At 31.6% G+C, this 24,904-nt stretch overlaps 12 protein-coding genes across 12 annotated transcripts; 3 read left to right on the forward strand and 9 right to left on the reverse strand.

Annotated features, from left to right (window-relative positions):
• Positions 1 to 2,817: 2,817 nt before the first annotated feature.
• On the reverse strand, positions 2,818 to 3,803 carry ASCRUDRAFT_120827 (uncharacterized protein). Its single transcript, XM_020188886.1, has one exon. The coding sequence runs from the start codon at positions 3,620 to 3,622 to the stop codon at positions 2,927 to 2,929; it is 696 nt and encodes a 231-aa protein (XP_020044720.1). The 5' UTR covers positions 3,623 to 3,803; the 3' UTR covers positions 2,818 to 2,926.
• A 205-nt stretch (positions 3,804 to 4,008) lies between these two features.
• Positions 4,009 to 4,371, forward strand: WSS1 (metalloendopeptidase WSS1; the record flags this gene model as incomplete). The annotated part of the gene is made up of 1 exon (XM_020189825.1): positions 4,009 to 4,371. A coding segment is annotated over one exon (363 nt), but the record flags the coding sequence as incomplete, so codon positions are not given.
• A 654-nt stretch (positions 4,372 to 5,025) lies between these two features.
• On the reverse strand, positions 5,026 to 8,504 carry NPR2 (nitrogen permease regulating protein NPR2). The gene is made up of 2 exons (XM_020194050.1): positions 7,915 to 8,504; positions 5,026 to 7,893 (listed from the first exon to the last, which is right to left on the reverse strand). The coding sequence occupies exons 1-2, from the start codon at positions 8,494 to 8,496 to the stop codon at positions 5,278 to 5,280; spliced, it is 3,198 nt and encodes a 1,065-aa protein (XP_020044722.1). The 5' UTR covers positions 8,497 to 8,504; the 3' UTR covers positions 5,026 to 5,277.
• Positions 8,505 to 8,681: 177 nt separating this feature from the next.
• On the forward strand, positions 8,682 to 11,321 carry STE7 (mitogen-activated protein kinase kinase STE7). The gene has a single exon (XM_020194051.1). It carries the CDS (start codon positions 9,050 to 9,052, stop codon positions 11,237 to 11,239), a length of 2,190 nt encoding a protein of 729 aa, XP_020044723.1. The 5' UTR covers positions 8,682 to 9,049; the 3' UTR covers positions 11,240 to 11,321.
• A 1,899-nt stretch (positions 11,322 to 13,220) lies between these two features.
• DHH1 (DExD/H-box ATP-dependent RNA helicase DHH1) lies at positions 13,221 to 15,474 on the reverse strand. The gene is made up of 2 exons (XM_020194052.1): positions 15,228 to 15,474; positions 13,221 to 15,122 (listed from the first exon to the last, which is right to left on the reverse strand). The coding sequence occupies exons 1-2, from the start codon at positions 15,236 to 15,238 to the stop codon at positions 13,259 to 13,261; spliced, it is 1,875 nt and encodes a 624-aa protein (XP_020044724.1). The 5' UTR covers positions 15,239 to 15,474; the 3' UTR covers positions 13,221 to 13,258.
• An 11-nt stretch (positions 15,475 to 15,485) lies between these two features.
• On the reverse strand, positions 15,486 to 17,111 carry ASCRUDRAFT_50946 (bifunctional folylpolyglutamate synthase/dihydrofolate synthase; the record flags this gene model as incomplete). Its single annotated transcript, XM_020191083.1, has 2 exons — positions 15,486 to 16,670; positions 16,707 to 17,111. 2 exons carry the CDS (start codon positions 17,109 to 17,111, stop codon positions 15,690 to 15,692), a joined length of 1,386 nt encoding a protein of 461 aa, XP_020044725.1. The 3' UTR covers positions 15,486 to 15,689.
• Positions 17,112 to 17,146: 35 nt separating this feature from the next.
• Positions 17,147 to 17,927, reverse strand: DMO2 (Dmo2p). Its single transcript, XM_020188887.1, has one exon. It carries the CDS (start codon positions 17,747 to 17,749, stop codon positions 17,387 to 17,389), a length of 363 nt encoding a protein of 120 aa, XP_020044726.1. The 5' UTR covers positions 17,750 to 17,927; the 3' UTR covers positions 17,147 to 17,386.
• A 138-nt stretch (positions 17,928 to 18,065) lies between these two features.
• Positions 18,066 to 20,612, reverse strand: APL2 (Apl2p). Its single transcript, XM_020194053.1, has one exon. The coding sequence runs from the start codon at positions 20,428 to 20,430 to the stop codon at positions 18,106 to 18,108; it is 2,325 nt and encodes a 774-aa protein (XP_020044727.1). The 5' UTR covers positions 20,431 to 20,612; the 3' UTR covers positions 18,066 to 18,105.
• Positions 20,613 to 20,824: 212 nt separating this feature from the next.
• On the forward strand, positions 20,825 to 21,279 carry MRP17 (mitochondrial 37S ribosomal protein bS6m; the record flags this gene model as incomplete). Its single annotated transcript, XM_020190935.1, has 2 exons — positions 20,825 to 20,901; positions 20,991 to 21,279. The coding sequence occupies 2 exons, from the start codon at positions 20,825 to 20,827 to the stop codon at positions 21,277 to 21,279; spliced, it is 366 nt and encodes a 121-aa protein (XP_020044728.1).
• Positions 21,280 to 21,539: 260 nt separating this feature from the next.
• Positions 21,540 to 22,550, reverse strand: OAC1 (Oac1p; the record flags this gene model as incomplete). Its single annotated transcript, XM_020194782.1, has 1 exon — positions 21,540 to 22,550. The coding sequence occupies one exon, from the start codon at positions 22,548 to 22,550 to the stop codon at positions 21,540 to 21,542; it is 1,011 nt and encodes a 336-aa protein (XP_020044729.1).
• A 300-nt stretch (positions 22,551 to 22,850) lies between these two features.
• On the reverse strand, positions 22,851 to 23,414 carry OCA1 (putative tyrosine protein phosphatase OCA1; the record flags this gene model as incomplete). The annotated part of the gene is made up of 1 exon (XM_020190933.1): positions 22,851 to 23,414. One exon carries the CDS (start codon positions 23,412 to 23,414, stop codon positions 22,851 to 22,853), a length of 564 nt encoding a protein of 187 aa, XP_020044730.1.
• A 528-nt stretch (positions 23,415 to 23,942) lies between these two features.
• Positions 23,943 to 24,827, reverse strand: UTP23 (rRNA-binding ribosome biosynthesis protein UTP23; the record flags this gene model as incomplete). The annotated part of the gene is made up of 2 exons (XM_020190931.1): positions 23,943 to 24,568; positions 24,650 to 24,827. The coding sequence occupies 2 exons, from the start codon at positions 24,825 to 24,827 to the stop codon at positions 23,943 to 23,945; spliced, it is 804 nt and encodes a 267-aa protein (XP_020044731.1).
• Between the last annotated feature and the right edge of the window lie 77 nt (positions 24,828 to 24,904).

Genomic DNA, 24,904 nt, shown 5'->3' on the forward strand with positions numbered 1-24,904 from the left:
TCTTCATCTTCATCTTCACTATCATTATCATTATCATTTTCACTACCGCTATCACTTTCATTTTCATTATAATTGCGAAAATCACGATTTTTAGGACCATTTTTCAAAATAGATCCAAACCCAGAAATATTTTGATTAGTTGGATAAGTTGAATATTTAATTTCCGAATCAGAGTGAATTGTTGTACTGATACTTGATAACGTGTTATTTAAATCATTATTCAGGAAGTTTTGACTCGCAGTTGATAAATCAGCAATAGCATTCAATGCAGCAAATTCATCGTTATTTGTTGAATTTGAAGTGGTGTTAATTGTTTCAGTAGTTAAATTTGCTTTATTACTTGGATTTTTAAGTGAATTTTTTTTCAGAATAGCCTCATTTTTAATATCTCTTTTTATTTTGAGAGCATGTTTTATATTTGAATTTACAGTGGAATGTAGTATTGAATTCGAAATTGAATTGAACAACAGATTTGCTTTTGTGTTTAAATTTGAGCTGGAGTTTGATTTTATTCTTTGTTTTTGTTTTTCAATTCCAGTTTCATTTAGAGTTTCAATGTCATTTTCTTTTTGAACATGATTTAAGTTGTGTTTTGATTTTTGCTTTGATTTTGAACTTTGTTTTGATTTTGATTTTGATTTTTGATTTTGATTTTGAGATTGAGATTGAGATTGATTTGAATCTTTTATCCAGATTTTACGTTTTTCATCAAAAATCATGCCACTCATTTTATTAGGAACGGTAACTTCTTTTGGGGTGAATAATTTTATATGATTTCTCTTTTCATTTTGATTTTTCATATTAATTTTAATGATATTTGTGTTTTGGATATTCTGAACGTTTTGAATGTCGTCTGTGTTGTAAGTTTTATTTATTAGAGAGTTTTTATTTTTTTGTGGAATTGATTGATCAAAAGGTTTTATTGTTGGTTGGAAGGGAGGATTTATGATTGAAGAGTTATTTGAGTAAAAAGAGTGATCGATGTTTGGTTGGTTATTCTGAGGTAGAGGTTTGATGTTTGTGATTATTGTGTTGTATGTCAGATATTCTGAATCATTTGCAGGGTTATTTGGAAGAGGGTGGTTGTTTAGCAAGTTTTTATTTATTAAATTGTTATTTAGCAAGTTTTTATTGTTGTTGTTGTTGTTAGATTGATTGTAGTGTGAATAATCATCAGATGTAAAGTTTTCATCGGTTGTTGAATCATTGATTAGGTTATTGTTATTTAGAGGTTGATTTCTTTTGATGACATCGTCAAAGACATCGTTAGCATAGAGTATGTAATTTTCATTATCGTTGATATTGTCATTTGAGTTGTTGTTATTGTTATTGTTTTTGCTGTTTTTGTTGTTGAAAGGAGATTCAAGGATGTTAGATAAATGGTATTTATTTATTGTATTGTTAAGATTTGTATTATCGTCTAGGATAAAATCGTTTGTGTAGTCGTTATCGTTGATGATATTGATGTTTGTGTTATTGGATTGATTGATTAGGCCGTTGAATTTTTCTTGGGTGTAGGTGTTGTAATCGTTACCAAACAATTTCAAGGGAGATTGAGAGGTTAAAGGTAAATTTGAAGAAGGGAATCTTGATTGGTTTGTTTTAATTGAGTCGTAGTTTGAAGAGTTTGAAGAGTTTGTTGAGATTGTTCTTGAGGAGGTTGTGTTTGAGTTTGAGTTTGAGTTTGAAAAGGATCTTGTTGTTGAAGAGACTGTATTTGTTGAGTTGGATAGTCTGGGGACGTTTGATAAGTTTGAAAGATTTTGAAATTGATTTAGTTGGTTGATTTTGAGTGTTATTGGGTTGGGGCTGATTGGTTTTATTGTGTTGATTTGGCCAATTAGTTTTAATTTTGGAGGAGGTAAAGAAGAGTCTAGGTTTTGGTTAGCAATTTTGTTAAAAAGAGGAGTATTAATTTCTAGGTTGTTGTTGTTGTTGTTGTTGTTATCATTATCATTATTATTATTATTATTATTATTATTATTATTATTAATATTATTATTGGTGTTGCTATTATTGGCGTTGTTATTGTTATTTATTGTTTGAGTAAAAAAATTTATTGGGTTTGAAGAGTTTTTAATGACAGTTCCTTCATTTGAATCTAGATTTAGATCTAGTAGTTTTGTTGAGATGTTGTTTAGTGGGATTGGTATTTGTATATTTAGGTTGTTAATATTTTGGTTATCGATTTCATTATTATTATTATTATTATTATTATTATTATTATTATTATTAGTGATATTAGCACTATTAGTGATATTATCAATATTATTCGTATTCGTATTGGTATTGATATTGGTATTGGTATTGGTATTGGTATTATTGTCAGGAGTAGTGATTACGATTTGATTGTTTATACTTTGATTGTCTACATTATTGGGAAGATGGCTATTTGAGATTAAAAAAGACTGGTTATTGATAGAGGTGTCATCGAAGTACTGGATATTGGAGCCATTTGGATCGAAACTTGAGGATTTCTTGTTGAGATTGAAATCTGGGTTGAGAATATACTTTGAGTTGTTGATGAGGTTTATGTTTGAGTTGTGCATCGAATTAGTATTAAAAATCTGGTTTGAATCAGCGTTTATATCAGTGGTTGGGTCGAGATTTAAATCGACATTTGCATTAGGACTGGAGTTGGTGTTGGAGTAGCTGAACAAGTCCTGATGGAGAGAGTCCTTTGGGAGATCTGGGACAAGCATGCTCATCTTGACGACGCTGAGGATGCTGAGGATGCTGGAGATGTGAGACTGGTGAGAAGAGTATATATATCACATCTATCCTACATCATCTACCTTATATCCAGCGTCAAAATGGTAAACACAGCTTTGTTTACAGTTGCATGCCCAAAAAGGAAACCACAAAACAAACCGACGCGCTCCAGGAAAACACAAAAAGCACATGCATCCCGTGCTTCCTGTGCGTCTCACTCGCCCATCACCACGTCGCCGTCGGTACTTTCGTCCTTTTTCACGCTTTCTGTAGGAGCTGTGGGCTCTGCAGGCTCTGCCTCGGGCTGCGTCTGCTGCTCGCCCTCCTTCTTCGCTTGCACGTCCGAGCCAGAGAAGCCTGAGATCAATTCTCCTCCCACAGCTCCCCTGATGTCTTCTGCTGTCAAACCGTCGTCCTCCTCGTCACCTCCACTGGCCATGCCTCTGCTGGCCCGCTGCTCCAGTTTGTCCACCTTTCGCTTCACAAAAACATACTCCTCTAACTCCACGAGCTCGCTGTCCTCCGGCACATCAAAGCAGTATTCTTCTGTTCCTGGGGTCTCTGCCTCAATTCCATCATTGCACTCTTCGAGTACCCACGACCGTAGCTTGAAACTGTACTGCTGGCTGGGCTTGTTGTCACTCCCACTTCCACTGCTGCTCTTGCCCCCGCCATTGCCCTTACCATCTACCGACAAGTCCTGGAAGGGCTTTCGGGGCGACATATACGACCTTCTCCAGTATCTCTCCCTGGGTATCGAGCCACTGTTCTTGGTGATTCCGCTGCTCTTGATGTTCTTAAGATTTCCACTGCCACTGATCTTTCTCTTGCTGCCATTGCCATTCACAGAAAACGAGCTGGCGTTCCGAATCAACGATTGTCCATATAGCGTCTTTCTCTGGTCTGTCATCTTTAATCTTCTCTCGTAAACAACGCTGTATCTCACTTTATTCTCACTTTGACCACAATCTCCTTCAGATCAAAATCACAATCAAAATCACCGTACCCAAAAAAAAATCTCTTTGCTGACTAAACATTTGCTTTTTCTGACTAAGCATCTACTTTTTCTGATTAAGCGTCCTCTCTTGAAACCCTTTATCTTTTGTTTCTTCTGTTTCTTCTGTTTCTTCTGCTTTTTCTCCTTCTTCTTCCTTCTCTTCTTCTTCTTCACTTTCATTAATGCCTCTTTCCTCAGCGGCTCCTGCTTGTTCCTTGAGCTCAAACAACACCACAAATCTGGCTCACACTTCAAACATCTCATCTGGCTCTTTAAACACTCACAACCCAACTAAATTCATTCAAAAAATCGCCTTCCTATCTAGAAAGAAAAATAGTATCAATGCTTACAATATCCTAAAGGACCTATCCTCAGCAGTAGCTCCTTTAATGAAAGAAAGCAACCTCAAAATTACTCTTCTAACTGAATTCTACCCCAACAACAAATCCCTTCTAGGTTTAAACTACAATAGTGGCCAGAAAATCTGTTTGCGTTTGAGATCTCCATTTGATGAAAATACTTTTCTACACTTTACTGAAATCTTGTCAACTTTGTTGCACGAATTATCCCACAATTTTCATGGGCCCCATGATAACAAATTCTACAACTTTTTATCTCATCTAAATGAAAGACTCTATCAAATCCAAAAATTAGGTTCTTATCAAGCTACTGGCTACTTTAACGAAATCAATAAATTGAGTAGTTCCCAACATTCTTCTTCCAGCTCAAATAGCTCCCCAATCCACTCAATTCATTCAATCAAACTAAATAGACTAAATAAATTCAAAAATACTCAGAAATTTAAACCTGAATCAAGAAAACTAGGTAATCTCTCCATTTCCTCAAATCATGATCACACCGCTACAACAACAACAAAAACAACAACAACAACTACTATTACTACTACTACTACTAATAATAATAATAATAATAATAATAATAAACCTTCAAGAAACCTACTAAGAGAAGCAACTGAAAAAAGATTCAATGACTCAAAATCCTGTTCTCTTATAGACAATATCTCTGATAATCACTCTAATAATATCAACCTCTCAGAAATACCTGATATAAAAGAACTAGAATTCATTATCATTGATAACGATGACGATAATAATAGTATTAGTAATAATAATAATTATAATAATAATTATAATAATATTGATAATAATATTGATAATAATATTGATAATAATATTGATAATAATATTGATAATAATATTGATAATCAAATACAAACAAACAAACAAAAACAAAAACAGAAACAGAAACAGAAAGAAAAACTAAAATTTAAATCAAACAATAAATCTAACCACAAACCTAATACTCAATTTCAATCTATACACACAATATCAAATACAGACAATAACATGATCCTCATCGATGATGATGCTGATTATGATAATGATTATGATTACGATTATGATGATATTCACAACGATTTAGATCCTAAAATAAATGAAAACTTGCCTTCAAAAAAAAGAAAACTTTTTTTCAATAAATTCAATAATAAAAACAATAAAATCGAAATCATAGATTTAACTTGAATCAAATCACTCATTCTATCTATTTCACTTATTTATACACGTCCAATCCCAAAATTCATCCAATATACCCCGTATCTTCTCTTGATTCTCATTAAATATAATACAAAGCTCATCAAAATCATTCACTTTATATACCATCTCTCTGATTTTCTTAATACTCTCTAAAGAATAATAATTCTCTTTTTTCCCTTCAATTATATATAGATAATAATGTCTCTCCCCATTAATTTTATTGTTTCCCTCATTTTCATTCCTATTCCTATTTCTAATTATATTACTTTTATTTTCTTGTTCACTCTTATTTTTCTTAATTTCATTTTGTTGAATGATCGTTCTTTTACCTCTTTTATAATCTTTAATTCTATTTACATTCAATATTACATTTTTGTTTCCTTTTTTACCTCGGTCATATCCATACCCATATCCATTTTTTTCATTATCGATACCATTCTCTTCGCCCTCATCATCATAATCATCATCAAATTCATCATTTTTATTCTCATTTTCTTCTTGATTTTTCTCGGAATCCGCATTTTTGTTATGAAAAACTTTATTTAATTCAAAGGAATTCTTATTATAGAAATCAAATGTATAATCCGTATCTTCAATTAAATTAGAATTTTTAAAATGCATTATATCCGTTTTATTAAATTTTTTTAAGCAATACTCATTATTATTCATCAATCTAATAGTTTTAACTAATTCCTTTTCTTTAACCTCTAATGGAATCTCCTTAGTTCGAAAGTTATGAGCACTATTAAAATTAGTAAAATTAGTAAAATTAGTAAAATTAGTAATCTTATTAATCTTGTTAATTCTATTGATTGCATTGTTTTTATTATCTTCTTTATCTCTTTTATCCTTTTTATCTTTATAACTATGATTACCATAATCAATACTATGGCCAGGCATTATTGGTCTAAATTGGTTTTGATCTAAATTATCTAATAATTTTGATAACGTTATCAACTTTTCTCGTGAATAATATAGATATTTAATATTATAACTATCCAACCAGTTATTATCATTACTGTAGTCCGTTAAAATCGGATACTGATGGATTCTATATATTAAATTATTTAATACACCAAATTGAATAAATCTTCTAATATCAATATTTAAATTAATTAAAGTGTCATAATTTTCTTTAAACCAATCTTTTAAAGTTAATCCTTGTCTTAATGATGAATATAATTCAAATAACTGGACTTGTGATGGTAAATTACCTTCAATTTTGTTTTGATCATTCTGATTTCTTTTACTATTCCGATTATTGCGATTATTTATTTTGTTTTGGTTAGTTTGATTATGTTGATTATTTTGATTATTTTGATTATTTTGATTATTTTGATTATTTTGATTAACTTTGCTAGGTTTTAATTCAATTGAATGTTCCAAGGAGGTTGGGTTGGAATTTGGATTGGAATTTGGATTTGAGTTTGGGTTTGAATTTGGGTTTGAATTTGATGATGAGTTATTTGAATTTACCATTGAATTTGATCTCATTAAACTCGGATTACTGGTGTTCTTATTTTTATCATTGGTATTAGTATTAGTGTCCAAGGGTAAAAGATAGAATGGATTTAAATTTTTCTCAGGAAAAGTCAAATATTTAGCTAATTGGTTATTGAAATCAATTGAACCATCTAAGAAGCTACCGATTTTTGAAGTGGGAGAATAAATATTTGAATATTGGAACAAATCTATTAATACAATGCATTTATAGTATAATAAGTGTTTTATACATTCGATTGTATAATCTAGACCAGATTTTGTTAATTTGGCTAGTTTATAAATTGGTTTTATACCGTCGATATGGTTACAAATTTCAACCATTGTTGGATCCCAATTGACATCGATTAAGGATAATAGTTTCAAGTTCAAGACCGGAACATCAGAGTATTTAATTGATGAAGAAGAAGGAGGTGGCGGTAATAATGGAAATAATTTGATGTTGACAGAATTTGCTTCATCAATGGGAATTAAACATTCAGAGTAATTGTTTAAATCTTGAAACATTTGTTGAATTAAATTTTCGATTGAAAAGTTTTTAGTATTTTTAAAGCTTTTAATTTTTTTCATTTTTTTCTCTCTTTCCATTTGAACGTTATTATCACTAATTTCATTATTATCATTATTATCAATCTCCTCATTAGAGTTTTCGTTATCTTTTTCATTATCTTTTTCGCTATCTTTTTCATTATCTTTTTCGCTATCTTTTTCATTATCTTTTTCGCTATCTTTTTCATTATCTTTTTCGCTATCTTTTTCATTATCTTTTTCATTATCGATATTGCTATTGTTGATATCGTTATCATTATTGGACTTCTCAACATTATTTGGAGTACAGTTTGGCATTAAGTTAGAATCATTAAATTTTTTAAAGTCAGTTAAGGTTTTATAAAAATCCTTATTTAAATTATCAGTATCAGTATCATTAGTATTGCTATCATTTTCGTGGGCACTGCTGTTGACGATATTATTGTTAGAAGATTTATTTGTAAGAGAGGTTGAGTTATTCTTGTTATTACTGTCGTTATAGATATTGGTAGTATTGATTAAATTAGATCTTGTATTTTGGATAGTTATATTTTTGTTTCTGCATTTAATGATATTTTTTGAATCCAAGTTTTTTTTTGACTTGTTGGACTTGTAATAAACATTTGAGTTTTCAAAGGCATTAGCAGCTCTTGATAGGATGTTTGACTGGTCCTGTAATATAGTGAACATTGTGGCCAACCTTTTTAGAATTGGTTCGTATGGTGTTGAATCACTGTATGCATCGAAGACAAAGCAAAAGCTGAATATAAAGTAGTTTCTAAAATATATGTCTGATTGCAATTGAACTGGGTACGAAAGCAATTTCAAATTCTTCCCACTTCGAATTGTGATTAGCTTGTTGAACAACAATTCATGCTTTGGAATGACAAAGTTCTTAATGTCATCGAAGTTCAATTGGTGTCTTTGGTCAATATACTCAGTATCATCGTCGTTGTATTGGTGAATCAACGAAGTGTAGTGGAGCAAGTCGTCGGCATGGAAGGAGTGCCCGTCAGAGGTGTCGTTGGAATCAAACTGTGAATGAGCATCGAAAACACTATCAGCATCAGCAGCACAGGAAGCACAGGAGGCAGTTCGGACAAAGTGCTCAGGCACCTGGTAGAGGATCTTGGGACCCTCTTCCGGATGAAAAGTTGAAAATAAAATAGCCCGCACAGGTGAAAAGCCTTGGAAAGAGTCCATGAAGCAGCAGAAGAAGCAGAAGCAGAAGCAGCAGAAGCAGCAGAAGCAGCAAATCTCAACAGGAGGGTTTTCTGCGATGAGCCAGACCCTTGCAGCAGACCCTTGAAATAAACCCTTGTGGTAGACCCTTATTACAAACCCTGTCCACCTTTCAACCCCCAAACGAGGGTCCCATTTCTTCCACCTTTCAGTTGTGTTTTTTCTGTGCTGTTTCTGCTTCCTCTGCTTCTTCTGCTGCTTCCTCCTTTGCTTCCTCCTCTGCTGTTTTTCCTCCAATTGCTACTGTGTGCTGTTCCTTCACTCTGGTGTCTGCGCTTCCAAACACGTTTCAAATTGCCCTTCTCCTTCCTTTTCCCACTGCAAGTCTTTTTGCTTGAACCACTTCCATTCTCTGCTGCGTTTTACTCATAAAGATAGTCTTTATCTCTCCAGCAACTATTGCCATTCTCATTCTCATTCTCACACTCTTAATCACTTTTCTGATCTTTGTTGAATTGTTTGCAAACTCATACAACTTTACACATTCTCCTCCTTGCTTTTATTTTTGTCGAACATGCAATCTGAACCTCATCAAAATCTACATCAAAACCAAAGTCAGAATCAAAGTCAGAATCAACGTATAATTCATAACAATTATAATTCTAATCCTAATCTTAATATTAATTCTAATCTCAATCCCAATCTCACTCATAATCCTAACAGGAATATCCATCAATACCATAGTCCTAATTTAAGACAAAGTCAAAATCAAAGCCAATATAACAATATCACCACCACCACCACCACCAACAACAACAACAACAACAATAATAATAATAATAATAATAATCTCAGCAACAATACAAATAATATTAACAACATTAATAATGCTACTAGTGATCCTTATTCGAGATTTAAACCAAGATCTCTTAAAAATAATCTAAGCAGAATAAACAAACCACTCCCTCCTTTAAACTTATCTTTAAATTCAAACAATCCAAATAATCCAAATAATCCAAATAATCCAAATAATCCAAATAATCCAAACAATTCTAATAATTCCATTAACTCAAATCATATTCTTCTTCGTAAGAATCATCTAAATAATATACAAAATGAGAGAACAAATAACAATATTATTAATACCAGTAGAAACCCTCAAAAATTAAAATTGAATCTAAACCTAAATTTAAATCAAATTAATTCTCCTTCAAGCTCAAATTCAACTCCAATCTCAACTTCAACTCCCTCGATAAATAACTTTAATAACGATAATATCAACAATAATAACAATAATAACAGCAATAACAGCAATAACATTTTACCAATAAAATCCCTTAAAAGAAAAAACATGAAAAAATTAACTTTGCTGTCAAATAATGATTCCCCAACAACTTCATCTCCAAAATTATCTTTAGCCCTTAAAAATTCAACTAACATCTCTACCACAAATAATAACATTACTTCTCAAGTTATACAGAAATTTGATGATTTATCCCTATCAACAACTAACTCAAGAAATATCCCAAGAACTACAAAGACAACAATACTATTCACAAATAACAATAATAGTAACAATAATAACAATAATAGAAATCATAATAATTACAACCAAAATTATGATAACAGCCACAATCAAATCGATTCCCAAAATGACGATTCAGGCTTCCAATTTAATAACTTAAATAACTCAGATTTTGTCGTTCTTAAAAATTTGGGCTCCGGAAATTCTGGAACTGTTTTAAAAGTCCTACATGTCCCAACTCAAAAGACAATGGCTAAAAAATCAATTTATATTGAGGATAAACCTGCTGTAAAATTGCAAATCCGTCGAGAATTGAAAATTATGAGCGAATGTAACTCAAACTTCATCATCCAATTTTATGGCTCCTTCTTAAATGAAGGTAGCGTAATTATTTGCATGGAAAATATGGACATTGGTTCTTTAGACAACGTCTTAAAAATTAATGGCCCATTTCCAGAGTATATTATATCTCATGTTGCTAATTCTGTTTGTTCAGGTTTGACCTATTTATACGAAAACCATAAAATCATTCACAGAGATATTAAACCCTCAAATGTTCTATTAAACTCAAAAGGTGAAGTTAAATTATGTGATTTTGGTGTATCAAGAGAATTGATTAATTCAATTGCAGACACTTTTGTTGGAACTTCAACTTACATGTCTCCAGAAAGAATTCAAGGTGGTAAATACTCTGTTAAGGGCGACATTTGGTCTCTTGGTTTAATGCTAGTTGAATTAGCAAATGGCTTTTTCCCTTTTGGTGATAATAAAAATGTTGCCCCAGAAGGTATATTAGATTTATTACAAAGAATTGTTAATGAACCTCCTCCAAGTTTAAAGAATTTTAATAAATTCTTCTTTGATAAACATCCAGAATTTCAATCTCCAAAATTTCATAAAAAACTATTTCCATCTCAATTAGATTATATTGAAGATCCTCCTTTAACTTCCCGTTCAAATAATTCTCCTTTATTACCTGACGCTAACTCAAAATTAACTAAACAAACTTCAGATTTCCCTTATTCAAATGAGTTTTGTGAATTGATTGATTTATGTTTAATTAAAGACGAACAAAGAAGAAGGAGTCCACAAGATTTACTTAAACATAGTTTTGTCACAAACTATAGAGACAGCTTAAATCAAAAGGATGCTAAATTATTGAAAAAAGATATAAAAAGCTGGTGCAAAAGAGTTAAAAAGGTTGCAAAACCAAAAAATCTTACTAGTGCTACTGAATAATTATTTGGCTGTTTTTCAATAAATTTATCTTTTATTTTTATTATTTTTAAAGTCTCATATTCTGCTAAACATCAACCTAAGAATATTTTTCTTCATTTTTATTTATTATTTTGATAACTATATATATAATTTTTTTTTTAATTTCACCAACATCTTCAATTCTAAAATTAAAAGATAATAAAACATTCTTGCATTAATTTTTTATTTAATTCATATATATTTACTTTTGCGGGTTTTATCTACTTTATGATAAATTAGATATTTTTACTGTTTTGAAATAATCAATTAATAAATCAATCAATGTTTCATAGTTTTATTTCACCAACACATAATATACTCAGCTATCTATCTTTTATCTTTTATTTATTGTATGTAGATTATATCAATGATATATTACTGAAAAAGTTTTATTTTCTTGATTCAACTTTGCTAATTTTTTGAAATCAACCAAAAATAAAACAAAAATAGCTTATAATTTTATAATTTTAAAAAAAACAATTATTTATTTTCCACCAACTGATTGAAGATGAATTGATAAATTAAATTGCAAAAAAAAAAAAAAGGGGGTGAGGGAAGTTTGTTATATAATTATTATATATTAACCATTGTTTGTGCAGATGATAATGAATAAAGATGGATGGAGAAAATTGAGAAATAAGAGAGTATTAAAGTGAAAAATAATTGATATAAGGAGAACCTTAAACATATGAAAATATCAATAACAGAAATAGATTAAAAAAGAATAGAAATTCAAATAAAAAATAAAATCTTAAAACCAAATAAAATGAAATAAATTCACACCATTCTTTTTTAAAAACGAATGAGAAAAATAATAAAAGAAAGAAAAAAAAGCTCTTGGAGTAAAATGAACCAAATAAAAAAAAAAAAATTATAATAAAAAAGACAAGAACTATTTTCTTTAATTAATACAACATAATGAAAAAAAAATAAAATATTATCAATAAACCAAAAACGTTAAGTAAATAACTAAGTGAATTTTTTCCATTTGAAATTTGAAATTTTTTAATTAATTTTCTATTGATGTAGAATAATCTATGATTGTTATTGATGGACATTATAATATTAATGATTAATGTAAGTAATTTCTTTTTGATGTTCATTTCACCTTTCATTAAAATCAAAAAATAAGAATAAAAATTTTTTTTGGAATTTTTGGAAATATTAATTTTTTGGATATTTAATATTATAGTGTGATCGAAAATAATATTTGTAATTTGGAGATTAAAAAAAAGTTGACAAAAAAAGAAATATTGGGTTATAAAAATTACACAAAAAAAAATAAAAGAAATTATTGTAACATGAAAAAAGAAAAAAACATTTAAAGCATCAATAAAAACAAAAGAAAAATAAATATAAATTGAATAGAAGAAATTTTAAAAATCCTGAAATCCAATCAAGGGTAAAAACACAATATCAACATAGATAAAAAGTATTTTTTTATAAATAAAAAAAAAAAAAAGGAATAGAATAAATGAAATAAAAAAAGTTGAATAAAAATTATTAACTATAAATGATAAATTATCAAAATCTAGCCAATGTAAAATCCATAAAGGTAGATAACAATTTTCTAAAGTTTTTGAGCCTTGAATTTTTTCATAATGAAATTATTGTTAATTTATTGATAGTTTATAAAAAAAAACTTCATTTTATTGTTTGTATATTGAGTGTAAGATTTATATTTTTGGATCTTTTTTAAATTTTTTAAATTATTTTAAATTTTGGAATTTTTTTTTGTTTGTTTGTTTCTTTTATTGATATTGAACAAATAAAATGTTTAATTCTATGTATAAGATGTTAAATATTTTTTCCATTTTTTTTAAAAAATAAATACTATGGCACAAGATTAAAAGAAAATAAATAAATTTTGGATAAAATGAAAGATAGGCTAAATTTTTTTTTTTGTATATAAGCTTTGAAAATAAAAAAAAATAAAAAAAGTTAATAAAAAAAAAAAAATTAGTAAAAAAAAAAACTAATTTAAATTGATTAATAGTTAGTTTATTGAGGTGGATAACCCCCTTGATAAGGCATTTGAAATTGAGAAGGGTAGCCTCTTGGAGGATAACCGGGATAATTCTGAGGAAGAGGCATGAAATTTTGTTGATATCCATAAGGTATCTGGTTCATTCTTGGTGGATAAACAGGTTGAGGTTGCATTTGAGATTGTGGAGGTTGAGGATAAATTTTTGGTTTAATTTCAGGGGTTTGTTGTTGAGGTTGTTGTAATTGAGGTTGCTGGTTATCTTGGAGTTGAGGTTGAGGCTGGGATTGAGATGGGGATTGAGGTTGAGGTTGAGGTTGAGGTTGTATTGGAGGTTGGGATTGTATTGGAGGTTGGGATTGTTGTGGTTGGTTTTGAGATTGGATTTGTTGTTGGGGTGGTTGGGTTTGTTGTTGGGGTGGTTGAGATGGTTGGGATAGTTGGGATTGGTTTTGAGATGGCTGAGATGGTTGAGGTATTTGTTGTTGATTTTGTTGATTTTGTTGATTCTGAAGATCTCTATTTTTTTGTGAGTCTTGATTAAAATTGTTGGTTTGGTTATAATTTTGAGAAATGTTGTTATTATTGTTATGATTATAGTTTTGACGAGAATAATTTCTAACGTTTGCATTTGGGAGGGATTCAATTGGAATAGGTCTTGGAACAGATTCTTCATTATCAGCGACATATAATTTAGTATCAATTTCAGCCGGGATTGGTTTAATTTCTGTGTCTAATTCTTGTTCAATTTTAAATAAACTGTATCGATCATTCCAGTTGATTAAATTTACAGCTAGACCTAAATGACCGTATCTACCAGATCTACCAATACGATGCAAGTAAGTTTCAGCGGTCTTTGGGAAATCAAAATTAATAACAACGTTAACAGCTTGAATATCTATACCTCTTGTTAATAAATCTGAGCAAACTAGATTTCTGACTTTACCTTGTCTAAATTCATGGAAGACTTTGTTTCTATCAGCTTGAGGCATTCTTGCATGAGAAAAGTAGCAGGAATAGCCTAGGTCAGTGATCTTTTTAGCTAATAATTCGACTCTATTAGTTGAATTGCAGAAGATGATTGATTGGTTGATTCTTAATTTTGAGAATAGGGTGTTTAGACAGTGTAATTTTGAGCGTTCTTCGACGAAGGCGTAATATTGGGTGATACCTCTGAGGGTTAATTCATCCATCAAATTGATTTCGTAAGGTTTGGAGAGATGGTCATCCATAAAGGATTTGACAGTTAGAGGGAAAGTGGCAGAAAATAAAAGAGATTGACGATCTTTTGGAAAGAATTTTAAGATTTTTTCAATGATTTCTTTGAATTCTCTTGATAGCATTTTATCAGCTTCATCCATTATGAAGAGAGGGCATTCAGATAAATCAGCGACTTTTCGTGAACATAGATCAAGAACTCTACCGGGAGTACCAACTAAGACATGGACAGGGTCATGTAATCTAAGGATATCGTCTCTAAGGGAAGTACCACCAGTTGTTACCATACATTTTAAGTTAAGATGTTTACCTAAGGTTCTACAAACTTGAGAAGTTTGTAAAGCTAATTCTCTTGTTGGAACCAAGATTAGAGCTTGGATTTTGTTTACTTTTGGCTTTATCTTTTGTAGAGTAGGAATAATGAAAGCAGCAGTTTTACCGGTACCGTTTTTGGCTCTAGCAAGAATGTCTCTACCGGTTATTGCGACAGGGATTGCAACTTCTTGGATAGGAGAGGGGCTTTCAAAACCGGCTTCAAATATTCCCATTAATAGTTCTCTTTTTAATTGAAAGTCTTCAAAAGAAGAGCCGTTTGTATTAAGAACATCTTCTGTTTGTGGACGAGTGTCTTTTTTGGGTAAATTAAGTTTCGATTTCCAATCACTGGTAAAATTTTTGTTAAAAAAAACAAGGAAAAAAAAACGTTAGTAAAGGGTTCTGAAATGAGCAAATTAGATTGCAAAGAAGTGAGAAAACAGGCTAACATACGCTTCAGACATTTCTGTAATTGATTATATGACTGTGTTGAAGAGAAAAAAAGTGAGAAAAAATAGTTTAAAAGTAGGCAGTAAGAAACAAATAGGGAAGAAAGGAAATAAGGGAGCCTGTGGGAAGGTTGGATAAAGATGGCAATTGGAGGCAGGAGAGCAGGACAAGAAGGAAGTTGTAGAGCAGAAACACAGAGGCAGGAGAAGGATGGTTGTGAAAGAACAGAACAGAGAGGCGAGAGATGACAGTGGGTGGGAAGACAGATCTCAGTGGTGGATAGAAACAGAGAAAGGTGTTTCTCCTTTCAGGGGAGGCAAATGAAAAGCGAGTTGTTCAGCGCATCACGTGCACAAACGCGGTGCTGCCGTTTTGGGCGTACGATATAATGCCACGAGTTGCCTGATTGAGCCTGAAGGGTGGGAGGAGGAAGAGGAAGAGGAAGAGGAAGAAGAGGAAGAAGTCCTAGAATATGTCCTTGGTTCCGTCGCTGCAGTGCTCGAGGTGGATCCGGAAGAGCGCAGAGGCCAAGTACAAACTTCCACACACCACCACAACCTCCCTCTCCCGGTCCCACTGCATCTGCTCCAAGAGCTTCTCCAAGTTCTCTTCCACCGCCATCTCCGGTATCACAGCGCCCTTCTTTTTGTACACTCTCTCGATCTTCTGCTTCAAAACACTGCATTTGTACGAGCTGATCCAGGGCATCTGGTCCACGCCATCTTTGTAGTCAAACCTCGTCAAAAAAACCCGGTCTTCCCTCTGAAACAACGGCATCACCAAGCTCTCGATCTTCTTGCTGTTAGTCACACTCATAACAAATACAATCTTCTTGCCCTTTTGTCTGTACTGTTTGTCGATAAACTGCCCCAACTCAACTGCTGCAGACCCATTGTGCGCTCCATCTACCAACACCCTCATTCTTTCCCCTTCTTTGTTGATACAAAGATCCAACGTCTGCAATCTTGCTGGCCACTTCACTTTCTTGATTCCTTCAATTATCTGCTCTCGTTTAATCTTGCAATCACTTGTAAAACCATTTCCAAATCTTAATCGCGAAATATATGGATATAACAAGTCAATTATCTTTAAACTTATAGATAAATTTTGATACTGATATCTTCCCAACAATGGTGTAATCTTAAATGGTATTTCTCCAAAGTTCTCTGTTTTTATCACCGTATCCTCCATCCTGTCACCATTGTCATTATTTGTAATATATAACTTGCTACCTTGGCTCTCACTAATTTCTCTTACTTTCTTAATCACTTCCTCCTTATTACTTCCATCAAGAACGCATTTGACTTTTTCCTTGATAATACCAGCTTTTTGTTCACTGATTTCACTCAATGTTTTTCCTAATATATTCTCATGATCATAATCAATTTTTGTAATTCCTGTTAAAATCACTCCTCCATTCACCAACTCGTATCCATTATCACTATTCTCAGAACCATTCTGCACAAAACAACTTGGAATAACATTTGTAGCATCCAATTTTCCTCCCAATCCAACTTCCAATATCGCAAAATTGATTTTTTTCAACTCAAATATCTTAAATGCAATCACCGTTAAAATCTCAAACTCGGTAGCCCTTATATTACACTCCAAATTTATTCGATTAATCGTCTTCTCAATCTCCAAAAAAAAAATCTCATTAACCGGCTCATTGTTAATGCTTATACAATCATACCGATTAATTAAAAAAGGCGATGTAAACTTTCCAATTCGAAATTTATTCTCCTTCAATATACTGCTTAAATACGAACAAACTGATCCTTTCCCATTGGTTCCTGCAATATGAATTGTAAAAAAATTAGACAAGTGAGGATTTCCTAACTTTCCCAACAACTTCACAACTCGCTGAAGACTTAAATCTATCGGCATTCTAATATCCCTTATCCTTCCAATTTTTTACTTCATTCTCCAAAATAAAATGAATTTATATATATATCTTAAATTTTTCATTTCCTACTTAGGACTCAGATTTACGCATGTGCAAAAACCAGCACTAATTGCATCAATTCTATATACAATTATTCAATTTACAATTATTTCATAATCAATAATTATCAACTATCAACTATCAATACTGTTATCATATACTATTCTATCAATACTCTTATGACATAATATTCTACCAAATCTTAGAAATTTCTTTTCTAATCTTCCTTTTCATTCTTACCCTTTTGGAATATCTCACCAATGCCTTTCAACCTACTACTCTCTTTATACCCATACTCAACTTTTTTATATTCATGATTCAAATCCCATAACCACCCTTGTCCTCCTCTATATACTCCAAATCCAATCATTCCAGCTCCAAAGCTTCTTACAAAAATCTTCCACCATCCAGGATTGGAATTGAGCTTTTCTCCCTTAAAAACTCGTCCACTCGCAAAATATGCTCCTCCTAAAATACCTGTAAACGATGCCATTATCTGGCATGGAACACAATCTTTAACTTCTTCATCTGTAAGATCCCTTGACTCTGGAGGATTTATTATCTTTAATATATTGGACATTTCTACTTTACTTTACTTTGTTTATTCCCTTGTTCTTTTAATTCAATGTATATATTAGATCTACCGTTTCAAATACTTTCTTTCTTTCCTTACCATTAAGTTTTTTTTTGGGTTGTTTTTTATTGACACTGTTTCGCAAATTCAAACTTTAAAACTTCTCCTTTCAAATTACAAATTCTTCTTTTCAATATCTTATGATATTACAATGTATATCTAAAAGGAAAGAGAAAATAATAATTAAAACTAAATTAAAAAACTAAAGTAAAACTATGAAAGATTATAAAATTATAAAATTAAAAATACAAACTAAAAACATTTGTACCCATGTTCTGATTAACCAACTCTTTTTTATAACATTAAAACAATCCTAATAAATCATCACTTGGCTTATTACTATTACTATTATTATTATTATTATTGTTGTTGTTGTTGTTGTTTGGATTTGAATTATTTAAATTCAACGTATTTATCCCTGTTAAAATATTATTATTATAATTATTACTAGCTGTCGAAGGAGCTGGAGAATTAAATAAATTCAAAATATCATTGTTCAAACTTGGAGTTTTTGAAGGTTTTGTGCTATTATTGCTGTTATTATTGCTTGAAGGGCTACTAATTCCAAATAAATCATTCAAGTCTGTCAATATGTTACTACTGTTCAAATTATTATTTGAATTGGTATTGGTATTACTATCATCGATATCATCATCATCAAAATTCAACAAGTTTTCTGCTTTAGATTTATTGACTATTTCATTCTTGGCAATTTGTTGCAATTCTTCAATATTTTTATTTTGAACTCCAATTTTACCATTTTTATATCTAGAACTATTGTTAGAGCTTGTGTTACCAGCAGATTGAAAACTTGATGACGGTAAATGGTAAACAGATGCTAAAGTAGATAACTCCTTGATCAATTGATTAGCCAAAGAAGCAGAAAATTTGGGAATAGTCGATGATATAATTGGTAATGGTTTTAAAATAATTTTTCTTAATGTCTCATTAGATGAACTTGATAATAGCCTCCAATAAATAAATGCCCGGTCTCTTATATCAGCATTATCACACCTGGTAGTGGCAATATTTAAAATATTTTGCAAATATTTCTGAGTCGTTTTTGTTGGTTTCAGAACATTTATTCTTACAATTGTAGTTAATAGCTGTAACTGGACTTGATAATCTTCGTCAATAAAATTAAAATCGTTGTATTCATCTTCATCATTGTTATTTCCATTGTCTTCATCTGTGTCACAAAATTTCTTTAATATTTTTTCTAAGTTATTAAATCTTCTTGGATATTGCCCTAAAACCCAAATAAAACATGAAATTGATTCAGGGTTTGTTAAATCTTCATAACTACTGAAATATAAAGGAATAATTAAATCAAGAAACTTTTTATTGTTGGGAAATCTTCTTAATATGTCCTTTAATGCAATAGCAACATCGTTGATAACTAAAGATGATCTTTCTCTAAATAATTGTATTAATATTTCAGTAGATTTTAACGCTGGAACATCTCCCAATTTGACAGCAACTTGGCCAATTGCTTTAATGCTTCTTTTAACAAATTCAGTATCTATTTCCATTGAATATTCTTTTAATTCAGATAGTAAAATTTTGAAATTTTGAATGTTTGCCAATCTTACCATAATCTCTAATTTTTCCAATTTAAGATATAGTGGATCATTATATTTACAATAAAAAATTCTTAGTTCTTTTGATAATAAATTTGGGTATTTTTCCAAAATAATTCTAATATTTCTTAATGAAACAAATTGAATTTCTGGATTATTTGAGATTAGTGAAATTAGTGGTGATGATAATTTGTTAAACAAGGTATTTCTATAAGATTCTTGTTCAATAGTATCGATATGTTGCAAAATTGCTTTTATTGAGCCCAAGACAACAGCAGAATTTGCATGTTGTAGTTGTGGTATAACTCTTTCAATAATATGAGAAGCTTCCACAGATGACACTGAATCATAATTGGATATTGCAGTTAAAATTGTAATTCTACCCCACTCAGTGCATTCATTTAGTGCCATTAATATTTTCTTTAAAGTTATAGAAGTGATCTGTAAAGCCTTTTCATTTGGATTAATGTCGTCGATTTCAATTAGAGCATTGATTGCATTAGCGACAACCATTGGATTTGAATCATCGATTAATTTTTTTAAAATGTCCAAGAATCCTTGTTCAATACACATTTGAGAATTCAAATCATATAGTTTTGCAACACAAATTGCAGCAGTCTTTCTAACATATGGATTGTCATCCTTAAGTGTTCTTGTTAGGGGTATGTGCATATAATCGACCATTTTGTCAACTCTGATACAGCCCATTGTTCGTATGGCTAGTGCTCTCACCAAAGGATTGGGGTCTTCAGTGTCTTGAACAAATGTATTGACGGCAAGAATACACAATTCTGGGTGAGATTTGGCATAGTTCATCAAGTAAAGATAAACCAATTTTTTCTGTTCTAAATCTCTGGTTGCAATATTCTTCAAGACGTCAGGGAACAATGCGCTGACGTCCTTTCCAACAGTCATGGCCTTGATTACTCTCTTAATACCATCCTTTCTCTCCTCTGGATACTGGGAAACCAACGCAGTTCTGAATTCAAAACTTTCACCTTTGGTAGGCGCTTGAAACATTGCTCTTATTTTTCTTTCAAGTGACATTTTGACGATCTTTCTCTCTTATTTTGCAACAGTTTTATAAAGTGTACTTCTGCCGGCTCCAAAAAATAAGTCCCACAGTATTAAAACAAAAATACGTCAACTAGAGAACAAAACACTCTAATCACCAAATCGCTACTCTGTTGAATCAGTGTCTTGATACATAGATAATGGATGGAATTGAGAAAATTAACAACTAAGCTCCACGAAAACGGTAGATCCAGATCTAAGACCGGATGTCATGTGATAAACAGGAATCTTAGTCGGATTTGAGCCGGCAAACGAAAATTTTGGAGATGGGAGAAAAGTGCAGGAGAAACAGCAAAAGTAGCAAAAACAGCAGCAGAAACAGCAGCTTTACTGTAACTACACTTCTGTATTTTGATAGTCTCTTGTGATGCTTTATGAATTAGTGGCTTTGGCTCGTTCCACCTCACCATACTACACTGCTGCTTCCTATAAAGACGCCAAAGAGTAAGTGATATTTCATGTCTTGTGTTTTTGCCTGGCACCTTCTGGAGATTGAATAGCACTAACAAAACCGTTTCTGTGTGTGTTACTAGTGTTGCCTTCAACTTGGGGTCTTTGATTATAAAAAATAGAGGTGTTGTCAGAGATGTGTATTCTCTCGGTGTTGGTTCGTTGCCAAAACGTATGAGAAAGAACCAAGAATGGTACTTTCAAGGTGCAGCCTTTTCTATTTTGTTTGATAGTTCCATTGGTGTCCAAAAAGAAATATTGAGATCATTGAAACTCGACCCAAGAATATTGAGATCATCTATATTCAGAATTAAAGATGGAAAAGGATTGACCGGTCAATCCTTTATTGATTCGGTATCAAAAGTGCAATAATGGTTTAATTGAGTTTTAACAAATTGGAGTTCTACTATGATTATAATTTTCCAAGTTTTAAAACCCCTTTATATTAATGTTTTTCAATGTTTTTTTTTCACTTCAATTGTAAATAAAAGTTTTGTGGTTAATTTTCAATAAATGAGAATCAAACTTATTAATGGTCCATAAGTGAGGTAATCTATTTTGGTCTATAATTAAGTATATATATGTTTTAGAATAAAAATCTAATTAAAATGGGAATTGGATTTATAAGAACATTATGAAAAAAATTGATTGTCTTCAAACGTAATACTAAAAGAGTCTTCTAATTTTTTAGCGGCTCTCATAGTTTGTTCCATGAATATTAAACATAAAATTGAATGAGGAGCCATTCTAAACATTTGTGCAAATAATCCTTTATACAATGCTCCAAACCCTTCGGTTTTTATTGTTTTAATAAAACAATCGATAGGATTTCGATATAAATTTCCCTTTTGGTTATAAATTCTGGTTAAAACAACATCAAATGGATTCATAACAATACTAACTAATACTCCTGCTAATGTACTCGCTGATAAATGAAGCGCAAAAGAGTCTGAACCATTAAAGTATCTTGAATCTAGCAATTTATGTTTGAAAAGATAATATGATGGCAACTGAACTGCTGAACCAACTCCTGTTCTAAATACAGCAGCATCGACACCTCTAAACAAACCTTTAATTCCATTCTCGTTTTTATAAATGTTTATTAATCCTTGATAAAAATTATTGTAATGAGTTTGCTGGCCAACCTGGATAGTAGAAGAAGCTGTGTACGATTGCATTCTTGTTTTGATAAGATATAATGGAGAACCTAAAGCAGCTCCAGCCATACCAGATAAAGCACCGGAAAGGATATTGATGGGAACCTTTTGAATAATATGTGGATCTTGATTTGGATAAAATATTTGGTTAAAGTTTTTTCGAATAGGTTCATATAGCCCATATCTGCAACCATTTAGAGCGATTTGATAAATATAAGCACAAAATAATCCTTTTTGAAGACCTCGAAGACCTTCATTTTTGTATATCACGTATAAAGCTTGAACAGGATTATGATATGGAATGGTTTTAACTTGAGCTCTTTTGAGCAATTCACCTTGAAGTTGCATTCTTGTTTTCACTAATTCAATAGGATTAGTGAATGTTACAGCTCCACAAGAAGCAAGCCCACCAGCTAAGAAACCAGATAAAAGGGAAATTTGCTGAGAAGCAGACTTTTTGGGCTTATATTCATTAGTTTGGGACATTTCTTGTTAAAAGCTGCTATATAGAAGAAGATCAAGGATGGAGAGTCATGAAAAGGTGGGAATAATAATATGAAAAGTGTTTAAATTAAACTATTATTTTACACATTTTTTTTTTTTTGGGAAATAGAAGGTGAAATAAAACCAAACTTTATAAGTTGAGTAAATCATGATTCATTAAAAGTTTGACCAATAAAAGGCTCTTTTTGGAAGCGTTTTTTTCAGATATAACGAATTGATTTCTGCTACTTTTAGACATTTCCATTATTTTCATTTCTATATAAGACAATTTAGTAACAAGTACTAACCCATGAGCCAATCTGGGGCTAGGTTGGGGTTGATTTTGATCGAGTCTACATCAAACTTTTCAATCAATAACTCTACTAATATTCTTCCACCTCTTGAGCCAGTAAACCTTCTGTATTCTTCAGAAACACTGGCAAGATTCCAGCCTTGTAATCGTCTTAAGCAACCAATCACTGTACCAGTTCTATGCCTGCCCATTCCACAACAAATTAATAAAGGATAGTTGTTTTTATTCACGATTATTTCAATGGCTTCTTTAATGGAGGTTTCACTAAGCCCATCCCATGGATTATTATTATAGCCATCGGCGTTGATTCCAACATAGTATAGGTTTATGTTGTTATCTTCAGCAAATTCAATAAAATTGTCATTTGGGTCTTCTGAAGCAAGCCAAACAATGTTTTTCAATTTTAATTCTTTCAAAAATGGGAAATTTATTGAAGTTGGCTGTCCTGATCTATAAAGAAATCTTTCAACAGGACAAAAATTCAAGGGTGGAACAATTTTCAATAATGGCGTATTTGAAATTTTGGTTAAATATTTTGAGTTATAATGTCCCATATTGTTTTCTTCATTTTGAATATCTTCCTCGTCTTGCAATTCTAGCTCATTGTTTATATCCTCTATACTATAGGCAGTTTCGATATCATGGATGGTTATAATTGGATCCTCCTCTGCATTTTCGCTAGTTTCGCCATGTTCATTATTGGATTCATTGGTGTGTTTAGTACTGCCATTGGCGACATTTCCCAGATGTTGCTCTTTGCCGTTGACTGGAATGGCATATGTTTGTGTATATTCGTCTTTGTGTTTGTTTGACATTTCAAAAGTGTAATAGAACAGGGCAAACGTATCAGGGCAGTCTGTTAGTTCATCCAGTTGGCGTTGGTCTGGTGCTGGTCTTGCTCTGGTTGCCCATTGCTGAGATGCTGGAACCTTTTAAAACATAGTGAAGGTGTCTTCGGAACAGAGCGTCACTCGGAAAAACCTGAAAAACACCGAAATGCTGCTCCATCAACAGCTCCAACAGTGGGAAGCACTGGAGATGGAGGAGCATGGCGATTTGACCTGTATTAGAAAACATACAAACTATACACTGGAGCCACCAGAGCTATCTGCCTTTGCGCTATCTTGGTGTGTCAGAGCAGGCTCGTTTTTGCTTGTTTTTTTGTGCTTTCTTTTTCTTTTCTTCTTCTCTGTATCCTGCTCAGCAAGATCCTTTGCTGTGCCATTCGTAGGTGGTTTCTGCGTTTTCTTCTTTTTGATACTGAGTGGATTGGGTTCTTTGGGTCCTCTTTTTCTTTTTTTCTTTGGCTTGGAATCGTCTTCTCCTTCTGTGGATTTCTGCTCTCTGATTCCAGCAGTTTTGGCATTGTTTAAACCTTCACTTAATTTGCTTTTTTCATAAATCTTTCGAGCCTTTTCTGTCATATCGCTTAGTGGTTCCATAACTAGTACTCCTGTTTTATTTATATAAATTAGTGGCACACCAGGAACTTTTCGTAGTTCTTTTCTTAATACTTCGTTCTGGGTCACAATAATATAACGAAATTTGTTGTTATTATTGACATTTGTAATGGATAGTATACATTTATGAGGAGTTTCAGGTTCCTTTGGAAGATGTCCACAACGACGTCTCTCGAATTTTTTGGCTAATTCAATTGCTTCTTGGTTTTTGGTTCTATATAATACCTGAATGCAGCATTGAGTTATCACTATTTTTTCATAATATCACTGTTAGTCAATCAGCCCTTGAATCTAAACTGAAATAAGAATAAAACAACAAAAAAACATACTTGGCTTAATTTCAGCTTGAATCGTCTTTTTCAATACCTTTACCAAATCAAATTTAGCATTAATGGCTTTCAATATAACTTGATCGTCGATTATGACTTGATAAGGTTCTCTGAATTTGAATGTATGGTTATAAACAAGCATGTTTTTTCTATATGCCTTGGCTCTTTTTTGACGCATTTTTATTAATTATCTTCAATATCCACTGTTCAAAATTTGTATTTTATTATTAGTATTGAACCTTTTCCAGATGTCAA

The sequence above is a fragment of the Ascoidea rubescens genome, assembly GCF_001661345.1.
Source record: "Ascoidea rubescens DSM 1968 unplaced genomic scaffold ASCRUscaffold_18, whole genome shotgun sequence".
Classification (NCBI taxonomy): Eukaryota; Fungi; Ascomycota; class Saccharomycetes; order Ascoideales; family Ascoideaceae; genus Ascoidea; species Ascoidea rubescens.